We start from the raw sequence: 18,836 nt of genomic DNA, 5'->3' as shown, positions 1-18,836 counted from the left end.
GAAATTCGTATTCAATATGAAAATAATACCCACAGTTTTTTAATTGTATGAACTTCTTCTCCGCTAGCGGCGATAGCGAGCTCTTAAGGTAGAAAAAAGTTAGGGGGGAAATGATGCAGAAGAAGAAGTCGGCTGAAAGCGGAAGTTACATCAAATGTTATTATGGCGTCTCACATGTAGCTCTCCTAGCCTCTAAAATTTAATAAAACATTGTATAAGGGATTTCTGAGGTACGTATTATCGCTTATATTGCCGCAGTTAGCAGGTTCACACAATTAGCACATTTAGCTCAGTTTACTCAGCTGTAGCTGACAGGAAGCTGCATTTCATCGCATCGTTAAGCCGCAGTGATACAGTAACCGCTGGTAGACAGAGCTAACAGGCGTTAGCATCAGTTTTTCCTCACTAAGTTCGTTTTTCTGGGTCTTCAGAGTTGGGTTAAAGTAGTAGGACTATAATTTTCGACTATCCCGGCGTCCAGTGTGTGCGTTGGAGGTTAAATTCATTGCCAGAGTCCATTATTTCAGAAGTTATTTTGGGTTGCTGCCACTGACTCTTATTTAATCTTAGGTTGAAGTGAGTGTAACTGGATATCCAGGACCAAAACAATGAGCACTCAAGTAAGCAGTAAATACAACCAGCCTCATACTTTGATGTTTTCTTGTTGTTTTTCTCCGCAATTAGAGTAACTCTAAATTTGTGTTTTGATTTCAGTACAGCATTTTGTTCAAGCAAGAACACGGTGAGTAAACATGCTGGGTCCCACTACGTTATGAGTTATAATATAAGAACGAGTGTTTTTTTTTTTTCTTTCTTGACAGTGTTGCAGTCTTTATCACGTTTTTTAAACTGAAAATTGTCTGTTTTATCCAATAGGATATAGTCGTTTCATGAAAATGAGATTGTCAAGCCTACCAACAATGTCACTAAAATCTTACATAAATTTTGCCAGAAGACAGTCAGTCTGCAGCAGTCTGGGATCTTATTATTGTCTCCATCTTACAATGCTAAGCTGCTGTTGTGATTGAGCACTATGTAAATAATATTGAATTGAATATCTGCGGAATGGTTCAATGGGATCATGTTGGTAATTGCATGCAATCAGTTTCTTATATTACAATGATTAACTGTGATAAATAAGGAAAATTACACATCTGTTGCTTTCTGTATAGATAGAAATTCACATTTGGCAACCTTCCTGTTATATAGGAACAGAATACCACTCCCTCGAGTTGTGCATATTGACAAAGACTCATTCAGACTGATGGCAACATGCTGGGAGTCTGTCTGAATTGATAAACCAGGTCCCAGCTATTTGCAATTCTTCAACAATCTCTCTAAGAGTGATTGCAGTCACTCTCCCTGACACACGCACATGTAACGTGTTGTCACCGTGATAAAGCACCCCTTTGTTCACATTTATTTAATTTTTTCTGCATTTGTATCCTCTCAGCACACGATGATGCCATCTGGACAGCAGCGTGGGGTAAAAGTGAAGCAGACGGCTCAGAAACCATCGTCACAGGCTCACTCGATGACATGGTGAAAGTCTGGAAATGGTATGCATTTTATTTGGACGATACTATTGCTGATCACACGTAAAACACTGTACTAACCTTTAAAAAAAAACAAAAATCAGAAGACATTTAAAAGCCAGTTTCCAGTTTGCTTAAATTCACTTTTTCTGCTCATCACTTTAAGAGCTTCTCTGGAGTTTATTTGACTTGACATGATCTAATAATCAGAGGTGGAAAAAGTAGAGACATTCTGTACTTAAGATATTTGTGTTACACAAGACTCCAGGAAAGGTTGAAGTACTGATTCAATTTCTTCTTTTCTTCTTTCAAAGTAACAAAGTAAAAAGTTGCTCTTTGGCGGATGTTTCTACCACATATTTTTATGCAAAGCTAAGTGAGCCTTGTACTCTATTAATGTAATAATAAAATATTAGAAGATGGGAATACAAACTTTAGCATGATTTTTAATTCTAATTGTGCTCAGTTTGAAATAGAAGAAAAAGAAGGAAGTTTAAAAACAAAATAGCTCTGTTTTCTGTTGCTGCTTTGTAGAGGGTGACTTTGCCTCTAAACAGGCAAATTAGCACAGTCAGGGGTTAAAGTGGGGTTTTAGCAGGTGGAGGAACCCTAAAGAAAGAATCACAACTCAAAATAATTTCTGTTGAAAACTCCAGTAGATTTTCTTAGTGTACAGGCTGTGATCAGCTGATCTGTGCTATTAGTCCTCTGTGGTTTACTGCTGTTTGTGGCTGTACACAGCTGAGTTCAACAAGATGTCAGCAGATGTTTCAAGAGTTTTCCTGGCTGATTTCCATCCTCTACACTGACACAACACCGTTTACTGTCTTTACATTAGACTGTTTAAAGTTGGTATGAAGGTAGAATTCAGTGAAGGAGTCTCAGCATCGTCAGTTTAACTTCAGATTAATCTCTACTGCCCTTTGTAGCAGAGATATACATAAGGTCACCATGAAACCAAAGCCACTGTGCACCAGACACACACTTTAAATCGTCACTGTAACCTGCAGAAGATTTTCATGCAACCTTTAAATAGCACAGTTAGTCTACTTCAGTTTGTTTTGCAGCACATTTCACAATATGAAAAAACATGATGTCACATGTGCAGACTCAAAAAGTGATTTAAAAGCACAAGATCTTAAGCTTTAAATGAGCAGCCCTTACATTTAAATCTGACCTCTCTTCTTCCTCTCCTGTCTTGTCTTTCTTATTTTCTCCATCTCTGAGTGAAGTTAGCTCTCATTCAGTCCCTGTGAAGTACAGCAGCTGGACCTTGAGCTGCAACACACTGTGAGAGAAACTGCACACAAACAGTTTGTGTGTTTGCTGATTTTTGTTGAGCTGATAGAAACGCTGCATTTGAAATTACCTGACACTTAAAAGAAAGTCAGTCCCTTTATGCTCCTCTTCTGTAGGGCTAGCTAGATGCCGAATTACCCCAACCACACACTTATGGACACCTGAAGTTTTGGTGTTGTGCCAAAAAAAACCCACCACCCACTTAACCCCTGACTTTGGCACATGTCATCTCTTTTTATGCAACATCTCCTGGTGATTAAGACACAAACAGAACTGCCTGTCATGTGTCACTAATTAGTCTCAAATTTGATTTATGAAGGCCCGCAGTGACGTGAAATAATTACTAACTTCAGATTTGTTAAAGTAAAGCTAATGAGCCTGTTTTGAAAGTGTAAGGAGTAGAAAGTACAGATATTTGTTTAAAAATGTGGGGAGTAAAAGTAAAAAGTAGTCAGAAAAAAGTACTCTACTCAAGTAAAGTACAGATACCTGAAAACTGTACTTAAGTACAGTAATGGAGTATTTTCACTCCATTACTTCCCACTTCTGCAAATAATCTCAGTGTCGTGCTGTCCGTGCAGGTCAGATGAGAAGCTGGAGCTGCAGTGGACGCTGGAGGGCCACCAGCTGGGGGTGGTGTCAGTAGACATCAGTCACAATGGGGCCATCGCTGCCTCCAGCTCCCTCGACGCACACATCCGTCTCTGGGACCTCGAGTCCGGGAAACAGATAAAGTCGATGGACGCTGGGCCAGGTAAGACCTGACCTCACACACTTTGTTTGCTGCTGCCTTTTTTACCACTTGGCACTTAAGTGAGGTCACTACAGAGCAAACCGTTGCCCAGTTTATATTCAACAAACGTGCAGAGGATGGTAGCTTGCCTGCTCTGCTGTGCAGTCTATACATGTTTGTTTAATTTTTTTTGTACACTCACCTTCCAGGAACACTTACACCCAGAAATGTCCGCTCGGTTGTGTATCTTCAGCCCAGCTGTTCTTCATGTCACTTTACATTAGTGACACTCTCTTTCACTCAGCAGGCGGTTCTATTGCAGACTTTTTCTTTATTCCCTCCTTAAGACAATTAATTTCACTGTTCTAACTCTTTGTTTCCTTGCTATTTTTATGAATTGATGTTATATTGATCAGATTCTTTAATGATCTTTACATTAGTGAACAAAGCGCTCGTTTGGTTAAAAGTAGACTTGTGAAAACACCTGAACCTGTGACACAACGGGGCCATCGCTGCCTCCAGCTCCCTCGATGCACGCATCCATTCAGGTCCTGTACAGATAGTGTGAAGGTTTAGAAACTGCAAGAGTACTCTTAGAGCTTTTTCCCATATCATTTTAATAAAAGTAATCCAGGCGCCAACACTTAATTGGTTCTTCCTCCATGACTTTGATAAAGTTCTCCCTTTATCAAAGGTTTGATAAAGCTTTGGGCAGCTTTTCTCACACGTAGCTCTGGAGCAGGAAATAGTTTGACCACATTTGCAGTTTGGGAATACTCTGTATAATCTTAGTTCCTGGGTTAACAGTGTAGCACACATTAAGATGCACTTTGCCAGGCTAATGTTTGATCTGCTGCTTTTGTATTTTCACTTTGATGATGTGTGAAAAAATCAGGGTTATAGTTCATTTGTGGAAATGGCAAACAAAGATTGTGGTGATGTCCAGATTTAAGCATTTTTTTTGGTTTTAATCTTTCTTTGCTCTCCTCTGTAGTGGATGCATGGACTGTGGCCTTCTCACCAGACTCCAAGTACATTGCCACAGGAAGCCATCTTGGCAAGGTCAACATCTTTGGTGTAGACAGCGGAAAGAAGGAATATTCTTTGGACACGCGAGGAAAATTCATCCTGAGCATAGCTTATGTAAGGAGCTGTAAATTCTGGTTTTGGTCAGCTCGGTGGTGTTTTGTCAAGCTCAGTCTCTGAGGGACGAGATGTCACCGCTTTAGTCTTCCAGTAACTCATCTTGATTTGCTCATTCACCACAGTGTATCCCTTTGTTTTACCTCTTAACTCATTCTTTCCAGGGCCAAAGGTTAAATGTGATCCAGTCTCATTTCGCTACAGTTGTTACATATAAAGTAATCAGTTTACTGGTCCTTGCTTCTCAGAGCCCAGATGGCAAGTATCTGGCCAGCGGAGCTATCGATGGAATCATTAACATCTTTGACATCGCCACTGGAAAGCTACTCCACACGTTGGAAGGTTGGTTCAGTCATCAGAATTCATTTTAAAAGTAACAACCAATTATTTTCATTTCATTACTCATTTTGGATGAACTCTGTGAGTCATCATCGATTATGATGACTAACACTAGTCAGGTTATCTGGTGAAAAATAAGTGTTTATTTATTGATTTACTTTCCTGTTTGGCCCTTTTATTGCTAAGAAATTGCAAAACAAGTTTCAGAAGCCAGAAATGACATATTCCTACTGCATTAGGGTTAGGGGTACTTAGACCTCACAGGTATGGGCCTAATTTATAGCAGGGACAGTGAGGCTATATATGTCCCAGTTGCTTTCTTTCAAAGCATGGCAGTGGTGGCATCATGCTCTGGGGCTGTTTTGCTGACAGTGGCACTGGTACATTGCACAAAGTGGATGGAATAATAAATGAGGAGGAGGAATACCTCCAAATTATTAATTTACATCTCAATTTAACATCTGTACGGTCAAAAGTTGGACACAACTGAGTGTTCCAACAGCACAATGATCCCAAACACACATCAGTACTGGTTTTGGGATGGATAAGGCAGGCTAACATTAAGCCTCTGGATTGGTCTTCCCAAAGCCCCGACCTCAGCCATATTTAAAATTTGTGGACTAAAAGCAGCATTATAAGCGAGGTCAATGCCAGGAAGCCAACCAGTGAACGAAATTAATATTCAGTTTGGCTTTGTTGATTGTCAGCACTTAAAACAATGATAGAAAACACAGGAAAGCAGGATATCTCATATAGAAACGCTGGCACAAGGAATTTTCTGTTCTCTCTGGATGATAAATAAGTAAACACAGTTTAAAATTTAAAAGCTAAACATGATTAAATATTTTTTTAAATTGTGGCTAAACAGTGAAGGAAATGCAGACAGCATAGTCTTAAGAATAAAAAGGGCTTCAAAGTTTTTAAATGTATGTCACAAAGATCACCAACATGTGTGAGAACTCTTACAGAGTGTTTACCGTCTCCGCAGGTCATGCCATGCCCATCAGATCCCTCACGTTCTCCCCGGACTCCCAGCTCCTGGTGACAGCTTCAGACGACGGCTACATCAAAATATATGACGTGTGGGTTTGGGAGCTTCTTCCAGACAGCAGCTTTAACTCTGTAGATGATATATGAGTTCATTGATCCTGAAGGACATGGAGTTAAAGCTAGCGCTACTATTAAACAGCAAAGTTATGGTATAATAAAGATTACAATGCATTCTGTTTGCTTAATTAACTTTGCTGGAATCACTTCACAGGCAACACGCCAACTTGGCCGGCACACTAAGCGGCCACGGGTCCTGGGTTCTCAGTGTCGCCTTCTCTCCTGATGACACTCATTTTGTCTCAAGGTAACATGAAGCTCCTCAGATGGTAGCACAGTGCTAGTTTATATCCTGATAGTTAAAAGCTGCACTTTGTAATAAAACACATGGAAAAATCACATCTGTTATTACTTGGAGACATCGTGTGATTTAGAAGTTCTGCCTCCAGGTCAATATTTTCTGCTTCATGTTCACACAGGATAAATAAAGTGACGATACTATTCAGGAAAGAGACTTGAAACACGATGCTGTTGTGCATGTGTTTGAATATAATGGCAGATCCACCCTCATCAGTTGTATGTCAGGGATTTCAAAGTCTGTTTCCTCATTCTGCTTTCTCATGCTTTGCTCTCCTCGTGTGAAACTTTAGTCAGTGAAAGCTGTTTTTCAGTTTCCACAATGCTGAGTCAAACTGAGCTGGCCAAGATAAAATCTGTAAGATCTTCTAATTTCTCCCCCCCTTTTCAGCTCGTCTGACAAGAGTGTGAAGGTGTGGGACGCCGGCTCCAGAGCATGCATCAACACATTCTTCGACCATCAAGACCAGGTGACTCTGCGTTTTTAACGTGTTAACAATCAAATTCAAAGTAATAAAATCCTGTTACTGTCAGTTAAATCAATATGCCTGGTGTCATCCAGCGGCCCGTCACGTGACCTCTGTCTGATGGTTGAGCTGAGTGGAAAACCAATAAGCCTGGCTGTCATTAGATCTCTGGTTGATGCCTGTGGGCAGTTTGATCTGTTTTCCAACAAAGCCTTTAATAAAATAGCACGTGTCCTCAGGGACGACATCAGAGGCAGCTGCCATTATTGTTTTTGTGACGGCAAAACCAGAAAATCTACAGGGACAGTTTGCAGCCAATTAACTGCTCAGCTTTACTTTGTTCTCTGTTTAGACATCGGTCTTTTTAATCTGTTTGCTCTCTTCGGATTCATTTCTGCCTTCTGCACTGCTCAGTTAGGGTCAGACTGCATTTTTTAGATATTTTTAAAGCTTGCGTACACACACATGCACTTCAGCTAAAAAACAGTTAGAAATACTGAAGTAGTGTTAAATTATAGTACAGTATACAGGGCTGTTGTGGTGTGCGTTGTCATACATATGCAGTGAAGGTGCTCAGAGCTGCCCGTTTTGATCAATCCTCCTCTCCACAGGTGTGGAGTGTAAAGTACAACAGCACCGGCTCAAAGATCATCTCAGCTGGGGACGACCGTGCCATCCACATCTACGACTGTCCCATGTGACGAGACACATCCAGGCTGAGAGAGGACCTCCACAGCTGTCAACTCAAATCACTTATAGAAATTGATAATGAAGGGAGGGAGAGATTAAAGCTGTAAATGTGATGGACTGTTTTGCACCGGCCGAGTGCGGTCAAATAAAAGGGTTGTTTTTGTATTTTGGCGTTCATCGCATTTCTTTCAGAACGGAGCGCTCTCTGTCATGAATCAGTTTCATGGCAGTGTCCGATTTGATGTGATATTTTTATTCATATATGAAACCAGAATTTTGAAACAGAAAATAGGCGTTAACAGCGCAACTGATGACCTTAAACAATCCATCGATAGATTATACATAAAAGACGAGGTCACCTTATTTGTTAGTCAAATCCAGTTGTGAAGCCTTGAGCTGAGCATTTTCTTCTTTCATCATCTCAGGGCATTTGAAACCAACTGCAACACTGCACGGTCAGTTCAGTAAGGACTTGTAAATCACGATATACCTAAAGAATAACCTGCTTTTATTGTTCTTTTTGACTAAAAATGTACAAAATTGTTGTATTCAGTAAGTAATGAGTATTAGCTCCCAAACAGCTTCTGTTTTCTCACCCAGAGCTACAGCCACCTTTTAGATATCCTTTACTTAAAATAGTATATATAGATAAAATTCTACTCTTTATGATGAAATAAAACTTTTTTCATTCATTCAATTCCATTATTCATGTGTGGAAATTTACTCATTGCTCAGTGAGTTTGGCAGCTTCATGTCAAAATCGTTGCTTTTGTTAAACTACCAAAGTGACAGACTTTTGTCAGCTCCCCAGTTCTGCTGCTGGTTGCTCACTGAAATTGGTGGATGAACTCTATGCTTCATGGACCACTATTCATCATTCATCTTGATCCTTTATCCTGCAGGTCTGACGTCACAGAACCTTCTGGCAAAAGGCAAAAAAACACGTTTGGATTGCAAGCCGACAGGAGGTTATAAAGCACCCTCTAGTGGGAGTTATTGTGTACTACAACCACAAAACAACACTGAGCCTCACCAGCCACTCCGGTGAATCCAAGTCCTTTATTACTTTTCACCAAATGTCCACAGGTACTCAGTTTTTTTGTTTTTTTTTTACTATTCATATTTGGCAGGTAGAAGGTAAATATCTTCCATACAGGTAAAAATCCACTTTGTGCTTTTGTGATACTGAAGGACATGTTGAGTCCACTTATTCACAGGAACACCATATTTACACTGAAAAACAATGTTTGCAAATGCTGAAAGAGTTTATTTAAAGAAAAAATAAGATAAGGGTACACAGTATCAGGTGTCGCTGAGATGTGGAGTTTTTTGGGCAGTAGTTAAGTCAATTCAAAACATTGCAGCTTTAACCGGAGCATCACAGCTTACCTCACACTCATTAAATGACCCGTGAACTCTGAAGGCATTTACATAGTTTTTGTTTGCTGGTGTGGTGCCAATGCCTTTACTGACTGCTCTCATTTACCCAACAGCAAAATACCACCTTCTGTAACTGAACAGCAGCAGATTTGTTCCGTATAAATCGCATACAGGATTACCACAAAGAAACTACCAGATTTCCATCTCTAATGTCAAATTCAAATTTCAAAATTCAAATTTTATTTGTCACGTACACAGTCATACACAGTACGATATGCAGTGAAATGCTTAGACATGTTGGTCTAATGTTGGTCTAAAGCTCTCCTCACACTCACTTTTGCTTCCTAGAGTCAACCTACAAGAAACCAAAAGAAGCAGAAACTCTTTTCACCTTCCTGATTGGCCCAATCAACATAAACACGCATAAAATTCACAATGAAACCTGCATGACTGACTCCACAGACCAAATGTCAGCTTACTGAAAGGAGTTAAAAGTAAGCTGCACATAATTATAATAGGCCAGGTTTCACAAGGACCTCTAGACATAAATATAACTGTAACAGAACACTGAGCACATTATAGTTTGGGAATTCTAGCTTGAATTTCCACTCTTGTGTATAATCTAATGACATTTGCATGTTATTTAGGCTTAAACTCCGGAGAGATCCTTTACACTGTTGTTGTCACTGGAATGCGCTCTGGTTACAAGCTCTCTTACGCTTTTTAGTAGAGAAACTAGGCCATTTGTCTCCAGACTTTGGCATACTGAAATCCCCCTGCAGAAATATATTTGTTTTGTTGAGCAGCTCAGTTTTAAAATATGAATTCAGCCAACATACTCCAGCTAAGGAACAAGTAAAAACCCTGATTTTTCTGCATATATAATCATAAAAAACAAAAAAGGGCCATATAGGAGCAATCGAATGTAGCATTTTTACGTTTCAGTGGATTTTCTAAAAGTAACCATGATTTCCTTTTTGAAAAAGAGTTTAGTTTTGGCAGAAATATTGGTTTCACTCTTAACTTTAGATTCCACAGCAGCAAACAGAAAAAAAGACAAGATAAGAAAAGCTGTAGTTCCCTGGCATACCTACAGACAAACATCGACACGTGCGCTTTTAAAATGACGCTGCTCCATGTGGCGCCTGTTGAAATCTCTGAGCTGTTGGCTGCTGTGAGGCAGACCTGCGTCCCTCCCGTCTGTTATCACCAGTGTCTGGACTCAATCAGGTCAGCTCGCAGGCTCAGTCTCTTCAGAGTCTCGTATCCGACCACAATGAGCACTGACGTGGGCGTGGAGGAAATGACGCGGGCAGACAGCCCCTTGGTCAGCCCGTACGCCCCCTCCTCCACCAGCAGCTGCTTGAATGTCCCAATAACAGACGTTCGTCCCTCCACCTTAAACAGACAGGACACATCACCTTTGCTAAGTGCAAATAAAACTTATCGTGAGGTTTAAACTCACCAAAACAACAACAAAACATTATTAATGCCTAATTTATGCTTGCTGCTGCAGTATGGACTGTGTCAGCATTACTGATTTATCAGTACAGGAGCTCACAGACTCCCAGACTATACAGAGGAACATGCTTTAACAACTTTCTGGAGAAAACTTTGAAACAAGATGCAAAGAAATTTCACAGATTTTGTCTCAGAGTAGAGCTTCTGCTCCTTCATATTAAAAGAAGCCAGTCGAGGTGGTTTGGGCATTAACTAGTAAGCCTAAGGATGCCTCCTGGATACCTCCTAGTGAGGTGACAAAAATGTGTCACACAAAATCTTTATGTTAGTCTGGTCCACATTGAACACTCAACCAGTCACCCCATAATGTTTACTAGTCTTTGTAGCATTTAGTAGAGAAAAATAAAGGATTCTGGTTACATATTTATCATACTTCTTCTTCTCTCACTACTAGAAAAACTCAGTTTGGTCACACACTGTGTGTCGGACAGGGTCGTCTGCAGTACGGGGGCCCCACAGGGAACGGTTCTGGCTCCGTTCCTCTTCACCATCTACACTGCAGACTTCTCCCACAATTCCACCCAGTGCTTCCTGCAGAAGTTCTCTGATGACTCTGCAATAGTCGGCCTCATCACTGATGGGGACGACAAGGAGTACAGAGGTCTGACCCAAGACTTTGTGGACTGGTGCCAGCTGAACTACCTCCAGATCAACGCCAGTAAAACCAAGGAGCTGGTGGTAGACTTCCGCAGGCACAAGCATTCTCCACTGCAACCACTGAACATCCAAGGTATGGACATTGAGGCTGTGGACAGCTACAGGTACCTTGGTGTTCATCTGAACAATAGACTGGACTGGACTCATAACTCAGACGCCCTCTACAGGAAAGGGCAGAGCAGGTTGTACCTGCTGCGGAGACTCAGGTCGTTTGGAGTGGAGGGCCCACTCCTGAAGACCTTCTATGACTCTGTGGTGGCTTCTGCTATCTTTTATGGTGTGGTCTGCTGGGGCGGCAGCATCTCTGCTGGGGACAGGAAGAGACTGAACAGGGTGATCCGAAGGGCCAGCTCTGTTCTAGGATGCCCTCTGGACCCAGTGGAGGTGGTGAGTGACAGGAGAACGGCGGCTAAGCTGTCATCCCTGTTGGACAACGTCTCCCACCCCATGCAGCAGACTGTGACAGCACGGAGCAGCTCCTTCAGTGGGAGACTGCGGCACCCACGGTGTGGGACGGAGAGATTTCGCAGGTCTTTCCTCCCCACTGCTGTCAGACTCCATAATAAAGACTTTAACTGATCAAGCACACACATCCATACATATGCAATAATACTAAGTGCAATAATCCTTTCTGTCATCGTTGTATTTTTACTCAGTTGTATATAGTATTTGTATTTGTATTCTATTTTTATCTTATTGTATATTTATTTTATTCTACTGTATATAGTATTTTATTTTATTCTATTCTGTACAGTTGTGTACTGTATTTATTCTTATTGTATTCTAATTTTTGCGTCATAACTTTTGCACTGTCCACTTCCTGCTGTGACAAAACAAATTTCCCACGTGTGGGACTAATAAAGGTTATCTTATCTTATCTTATCTTACACTCACTGTGCACCATTTCCACATAGCCTCAGGCATTACCATGCACTAATGAGCTGGCAGCATGAAATCCATTTTATTTGGATCACACTTAAATGCATATTTGTGTTCTCGCATACAGCTCTGGGAGGTAATGTCTTGAAAAGCTCATGGATGCAGAGGACCTGTGAAACAGCTTTTAGCTTTAGTGTCACGCACAGCTGTGGGTTATCTGAGTTTACCTGGACTCTTGCTCGAACAACATCCATGGGGTTGGTGATAGTAGAGGCAGTTACTGCTGCCATCGGTCCTGCAACAGCCTGCAGAATCAGGTGGGGGCACTCACTTGGTGCTAATAGGGATAACTGCTCTGAGAACACAAAAGATACAAAGTAAACAGCGTAAGGCCAAAGTGATTCATATCCACAGGTTTTCCTGATCCAACTGTTGAAGCTGCGATCTTCATTACCAGCTTCCGGCCCACTGAAGACATCCTTCTGACTCTCTTGTATGGTTTCGTTTTTATTTTGCATACTGAGTATTAGGGCTGCACGATTTTGCATAAAATGAGAATCACGATTTTTTGGCTTAGAATTGAGATCACGATTCTCTCACGATTTTCTTTTCCAGTATAAATATTTATTGCACTTATTAACTGCACATCAACTTCGTAACAGTTTAGACTGAACATAAAAACAATAAATAAACATAAAAACAACAAATGTCTCACATTTTGTTGTTGCCGCAAAATATCGTACTGCTTGAAATTCCGTCTCCACCGTTGCTCGACGCTGCGTGTATAGAGCAGGTAGTGCAACAATAGAAAAATAGTTGCGGGACGGCACTGTGTAGCGTTTGTCTAGGGTGTTGATCATTTTCCTAAATCCCTCGTTTTGCACAGTGTTGATGGGAGCCATATCTTTGGTCAGGTGATAAGTGATAGCCTCCGTAATTTCTTTGTGCCTGCGGGAGTTCGACGTGTATAGGGAAGCGCTGTACAAGGTTCCCGTTATTGATGTTTGGTTGGTTGACCGGGACGGATTTTCTCCTGTCACTTTCTCGTCATCCCTGACGTGCTCTCCGTTGTTTTTTCCCTGCTAATTTTAGCATCACACACAGCTTCTGTATCACGTGGTATAAGGCTCCGCCCTTGTCATTTGTTGAGCAGGAAGAGTGAGCGCTTGTTTTCATGCAGAGTACGTCCCGGATCAAAATGCGGTACAATCGTCATCATCTTTTTTTTTTTTTTTTTAAATCGTTGTCATTTGGAAATGAGATCGCACATAAGTATGAATCGAGATCGCGATTTTCTAACGATTAATCGTGCAGCCCTACTGAGTATTTTACATGATGCTTAAAAAGTGACCTACCTGCATAAAAATGATAAAAAGGCCACCAGAGTGCACTGTTCGGGATGTACGTGAGCAGCGATGCCACGTAGCCCCGGTAAAATCCTCTGAAGCCATCGGCAGAAAATATCTGCACCGTAATGTCACGGCTCTGTCCGAAACTCAGTTTGTGCTTCGTGGTTGCAAGACCCACTTTGGGTTTGGCCTTGAAGCGTGTCAGGTGCTCCCCTTGTCCTTGCATCATCAGATGCTGTGACACTATGTCTATGGGCACAGTGATGGTCTGAGCCACCAGGGACGCCATCCCTCCTGCCACCACAGACTTCACTGTGTTGCTGGGCGAGTACTGGTTCACATACTTGCGCACCAACTCGTAGGTGGTGATGTAACCCTGTCCCGCGATCAGGGTTAGCGTATTGACCATGAAGCCACGATAAAGGCCACGCACACCCTCCGTTCGGAGAATCTTGCAGAAGGCATCGAAGGTTCCTGAGTAGAGGCTCTTCCCCTTCTGTACTTGCAGGCGGGTGCGGATGACGCTGGCTGGGTAGACGGTGGCCCTGGTGGTCAAGGTCATGAAGACACCCAGGGAGTAAAACTTCCTCTTGTCCAGGTCCTCCCATTCGATAATCTGGATTGCACCTTTCTGCTGCATGGTGCCGGCCTGGGCAGCGACGCACCACTAAAGCTGCAGATCAGCACTGATCACCATCCTGCCTGCAAGAACCAGAACCACTCACCATTACAAGTCCTGCAGTCAGATAAGAGCACATGTATTTGTTCATTCAGAGTTTAGACCCCAGATTACTGATAGGAGACATAACCATTTCCTCACAATTTCATGGGGCAAAAAAACAGTAACAAAAGCTGCAACTGCATTTTGGGACGTTACTTTTAGTGTGACCGTTTCATACACTTCCACTGAAAATCAACTGAGAAGAGCTCAAACAAGTGAATATCAGGTACTTTTTCCTTTAAAAGGAGACCTATTCTACTTTTAGCCACGTGCCTCTGGCTGTGTAAGCAGCTATCCCACTGACGTGCTGTTCTAACCTTTCACCTCCAACAGGCAACCAATCAGAAGAGTTCCAAAATAAAAATACTGGCAGATGCCAGTGCGACCCCTCAGCCTCCTGGCAGATGCATCTATGTACATTTTTCTTGAGTTTTGTGTTCACGAGATTTTCAGAAAATTTGACCTCTGACCTTGACCTAGAAATTGAGGTCACCAGAATTCGAACCCCACCAAGATGTTTACTACGTGCAGCTATAATATTAAAATCCTTTTTTCTTGAGTTATTATGTTCATAAAGTTGGGTGTTCACGCCCCCCGACTGGCAGGGTGAACACAGTACCCCCTCCGCCACAAAAGGTTGTTCACAGTTCACAGGTGATTTCCTTTAAAAAAATAAAATGCTGACTTTTAATGCTCTGGGAGTTTTCTTCTATCATCTTATTGTCGCATGCTACAGTTTCTTTTTTGTATTATAAGTGAGCAAGTTACACAAAAGAAGTGAGCGCACCCTCTGCACCAGGACATAAATGTCAGTAAATCAAAACTATGTCATTTAATCCCTGCAAAGCCTGAACCATTGAAATAATTGCCAGAGAGTTCTTTTTTTTCTTTTTAAACTGGAAGGCTTAATAAACCTTCTGACAAATTTAAAAAAAATAAAAAAAAATGTAAAACAATTTACATATGAGTTCTAATTTACACAGTCTTACACAATTTGTGTAAATTGCACAATCTAGCTCTGGGGGTGGGGGGGTGGGGTGTAGTTGCTTCAGAGCAGAGGTTTTTCCACAGAATTTTCGGTGATAGCTGATAACGTGTAAAAGGGAAAACAAAAAACACTGTAAATCACACCTATTTGGATGCCATCCAAGGAAAAAAATAACAACAACAAGACTCAAACCTGCAGTAACATAATGTCATTTTGTCAGATAAGACCAAGAGTAATCTCTTTCACTCAGTAACAAAAGATGAAGCAACTTTTTCCATTGAAAACTTTGATGGGACCTAAATTCTCATCACAGATAAACTCAACTCCTTTTGAAGCTTACATAAGAGAGAGTTCTCTACAGCAGCAGTGTAATTACTCTGAGGTGACAGTTATTTTTTTAATGTTTATTTAATATCGACTTTACTTGTTGTTGCACATCAGCAAACAAATCTAAAATTTAAACATGCAAAATGTTTGGCAAAATGACTAATTTATATCATCTGGGCAGGTCACATTAAACTAAAATTTTCAGCAGACACATACAAAATCGAAACAAATAAACAAACACAACCCAGACAAGACACAAATTAATCACATATATTACAGTATCCAAGGAGTCTGACACTAAGAAAAACAAATGGTGCCCACCCCTGTTCTAGTGCAACCTCTTAGAAAGAAAAACGTGGGAACGCCCCTGTACATAACGTCGCTTTTCTGTTATGTGACGGGGGAGCAGGGAGGGGGTAGTTAAACTAAATAGACCTATTTGCGCCATGTACACTAAGACCTAACACGACCTTACGTCCACAACAAGAGTCGCAGCACTGCCCTGTGTGAACGTCTAATCGAACTTTAACTCCTTCAAAAAGGCTGGTCGAGAAAAGCGGAAGCACGTGCAAAGGCAGTGTGCACTTGCAGTTTGTTAGCTAGCAAACAACGCTACTGATTCCATGCTGTGCGAATTCGTCCTTTTTAAAGAAACAAGGATTAAACATAATCACCCACAAACACACCAACTAACCTTGCAGGCGGTCACGAAGCTCCTCTTCCGTTGCCACTGCTGCAAACCTGAGTTGTTTTCTTAAACTCGCACGGCCTGCTCTGCTACAAGAAGGGTCATGTCTTCCGTCCATCAGTGCTGCGAACAAATGCCCTCAAACGTGATAGGTCATGACCTGTGTTCTTCCGCAAACTGTTGTTACAAATCTGCTTAAACCTCTGCTAAAGAAATCAGGGGACGGAGAGCTGTTTGCTCTTCCAGGTGACCCCTATAGCTGGTATGTTTACGTAGTTACCTGCTTGTACGACGATGATGGTGCCTTTAGGTCCTGAAAAAAGCGTTCGAATTCCAACAAATCACACACAACCAATGAGAAATTTTTAATAATGTAGAAGTTTTTACTCAATCAAAATGAATCCATAAACGTGGTTTATTGTTTGTTTGTTGTGTTTACCGGTGGCAGTCTATAAATGCACAATAAATTTGTCACCTGTAACTGACAGTTAAAACTTTATCGTTGAATAGTCCGAGGCGCATTGAAGGTCGCAGGGAAAGAGACGGTGGCGCTATACTGTCACGTGGGGCCTGTGCTTTTTAAAGTCACAGTGACTCATATTAGTGCTTCTGTGTGCACAAATGAATTCCTCATTAGTTCATGTATATAAACTAACTATGAAATACATTTTGAATAATTAATGTTTGACATATGGGACATTTTTTCTTGGTTTTAAGCCGTCGCAAATCCCACCTTATACTAATTTAGAGCACAACTGATATATTTAAATATATTGGTATCAGTTTGTGTTGTCTAATTTGGTCCAGTGTGAAAAATAAGTTTAATAAGTATGACCTCAGTCCAACGGAAGACCCAGTTGGGATAATCTTGAAATATTAAACAAATCAAATGACAGGGCCTTTTTAAAAGAGGTAAAATTCTTCAGAATATAGATAGAAATAAAATTAGAGTGTTACCTTGGATGTTAAAACTTTTGTTTTTATTAGAAACCACTATTTGGATGTCAGTAAGCTATTAGATAATGAAAATTCCCCAGTCGATACATATTAAGGCAGTCTGCCAATCATAAGCTAATTCACCCTTAATTTTTACACTGCAATTACAATATTATATAATAATATTATTACAATATTAACAATATGAATCATTACGTGCTAATTTACACAAAAACTACTTATAAAAGATTCATCCAACCGTTATTCAACAATCATCCAGTTTAAGATCGGTGGGGGTGCGACCTATCGCAGCTCACTGTAAAACAGTCACAGTAATATATATTTTGGGTGTTTCTTTGTTTTTTTTCTATAGTGTATAAACATGTCATCAAATAAAAGTTTGTCTAACATCTAACAACTGCACATGCATGGGATTAAAAAAATGATGCCATAAAATATTTATAGTGTATGCTCATACTGACCCTGACTTACTGAGCTGGAATCAGTGGCTGAGGCAGGTAACAGCATCTCAACTTTTAGAATATTTACAGTATGCGATGCTCCTGATACATTTAAAATAATTTGGAAAGACTTTATGGACCATGTTAAAACATGCACAAACAGCCACACCTTACTCACACACACTCCCTATATTGAAATTTATTAAATAATAACTTTATGGCCTTCATCTCTGTCTTAGCTGCTGATCATAATACGATTAGAACATGGTTAACAAGCTTCTTGTCTAAGTCCACATATAAGTAAATCAGTCAGGCAGTGTTTATTCCAGACTGATGGTGGATAGGAAGAAAATCACATAAAATACAATAAAGAAGATAACAAATAAAATACACCCAAATTACTGTTGTCTCAGTGAAGACTGATAACATGCAGGGACAAACTTTATATCTGTTAAGCTCACAGTGATTACATTCTCAGAAGGGCCAAGCTTGGAGTTATATTTATACATGACATTTCTTGATAAGCTTTAAATATACTGGCTTCAGCAGTATAACATCTCTGAGCCACCTTAGTCTCTTCAACAACAATTTCATGGTGTCATTATGTGTTACATGAAGTTTTCTTAAGCTTGCTTTCCTGTAGTTCATACACAGGTGTTCTGTGTACAGTATGCTCTAAATAAAGAGATCTTCACTATATCTGTTCTGCTTGTGCATGTGTTATCCAACATTGCTAATAAATATCAGCATCATCTTAATTTACATGTAATAAGAGCTCCAGTATAACTGCTCTCATTACAGACATTCATTTTGAGTTTTTTTTTTTTATTTTTTTTTATTGAATACCACTATTTGGGAGCTAATAAAATTAGCAGATATTACAATGAAACAACTAACATTGAGGTAATTACTTGTTTATGTTTCAGGTTTTCTAAAATGTTATGTTTAAATTTGCAAATGATGCAACTAATTATGACATAATTAATAATAATTACTAATTATGACATAATTTACATAACAGTTTAATTGGTAAACACCAAAAACCATTCACCAAATATATATTACGGATGTTTTCTTTTAATTACTCTACAAGCAGATGCATTAGTTATCACTGCATGGGTGAAAAACGATGTTCTTGTTAACAACCCTCACTTAATAAGCTATACAGTATGTTTTATAAATGTTGATATAACTCATAAACCACTATATTGTAGCTCAAAAGACTGTGTGAAACCTGTCTGCTCGTCGTTCGTGTGTTGAAAGTTTTCTAAAATTACGGTTAAAGTTTGCAAATGAGACCTCATTGATTATGTGCAAAT

The 18,836-nt window shown here is 40.3% G+C and overlaps 2 protein-coding genes across 2 annotated transcripts; one reads left to right on the top strand and one right to left on the bottom strand.

Moving 5' to 3' along the window:
* Positions 1–109: 109 nt before the first annotated feature.
* On the top strand, positions 110–7,775 carry skic8 (SKI8 subunit of superkiller complex). The gene is made up of 11 exons (XM_082540273.1): positions 110–230; positions 571–620; positions 715–742; positions 1,454–1,559; positions 3,416–3,588; positions 4,562–4,710; positions 4,959–5,052; positions 6,038–6,131; positions 6,311–6,403; positions 6,845–6,923; positions 7,532–7,775. Exons 2-11 carry the CDS (start codon positions 609–611, stop codon positions 7,619–7,621), a joined length of 918 nt encoding a protein of 305 aa, XP_082396399.1. The 5' UTR covers positions 110–230; positions 571–608; the 3' UTR covers positions 7,622–7,775.
* A 1,427-nt stretch (positions 7,776–9,202) lies between these two features.
* slc25a44a (solute carrier family 25 member 44a) lies at positions 9,203–17,092 on the bottom strand. Its single transcript, XM_082540272.1, has 4 exons — positions 16,127–17,092; positions 13,403–14,098; positions 12,275–12,402; positions 9,203–10,388 (listed from the first exon to the last, which is right to left on the bottom strand). The coding sequence occupies exons 2-4, from the start codon at positions 14,034–14,036 to the stop codon at positions 10,197–10,199; spliced, it is 954 nt and encodes a 317-aa protein (XP_082396398.1). The 5' UTR covers positions 14,037–14,098; positions 16,127–17,092; the 3' UTR covers positions 9,203–10,196.
* Between the last annotated feature and the right edge of the window lie 1,744 nt (positions 17,093–18,836).

Source organism: Aulonocara stuartgranti (assembly GCF_965226115.1).
Source record: "Aulonocara stuartgranti genome assembly, chromosome: 7".
NCBI classification, from domain to species: domain Eukaryota; kingdom Metazoa; phylum Chordata; class Actinopteri; order Cichliformes; family Cichlidae; genus Aulonocara; species Aulonocara stuartgranti.
The sequence above is the reverse complement of the archived record's forward strand: the minus strand, read 5'-3'. Positions and strand labels throughout refer to the sequence as shown.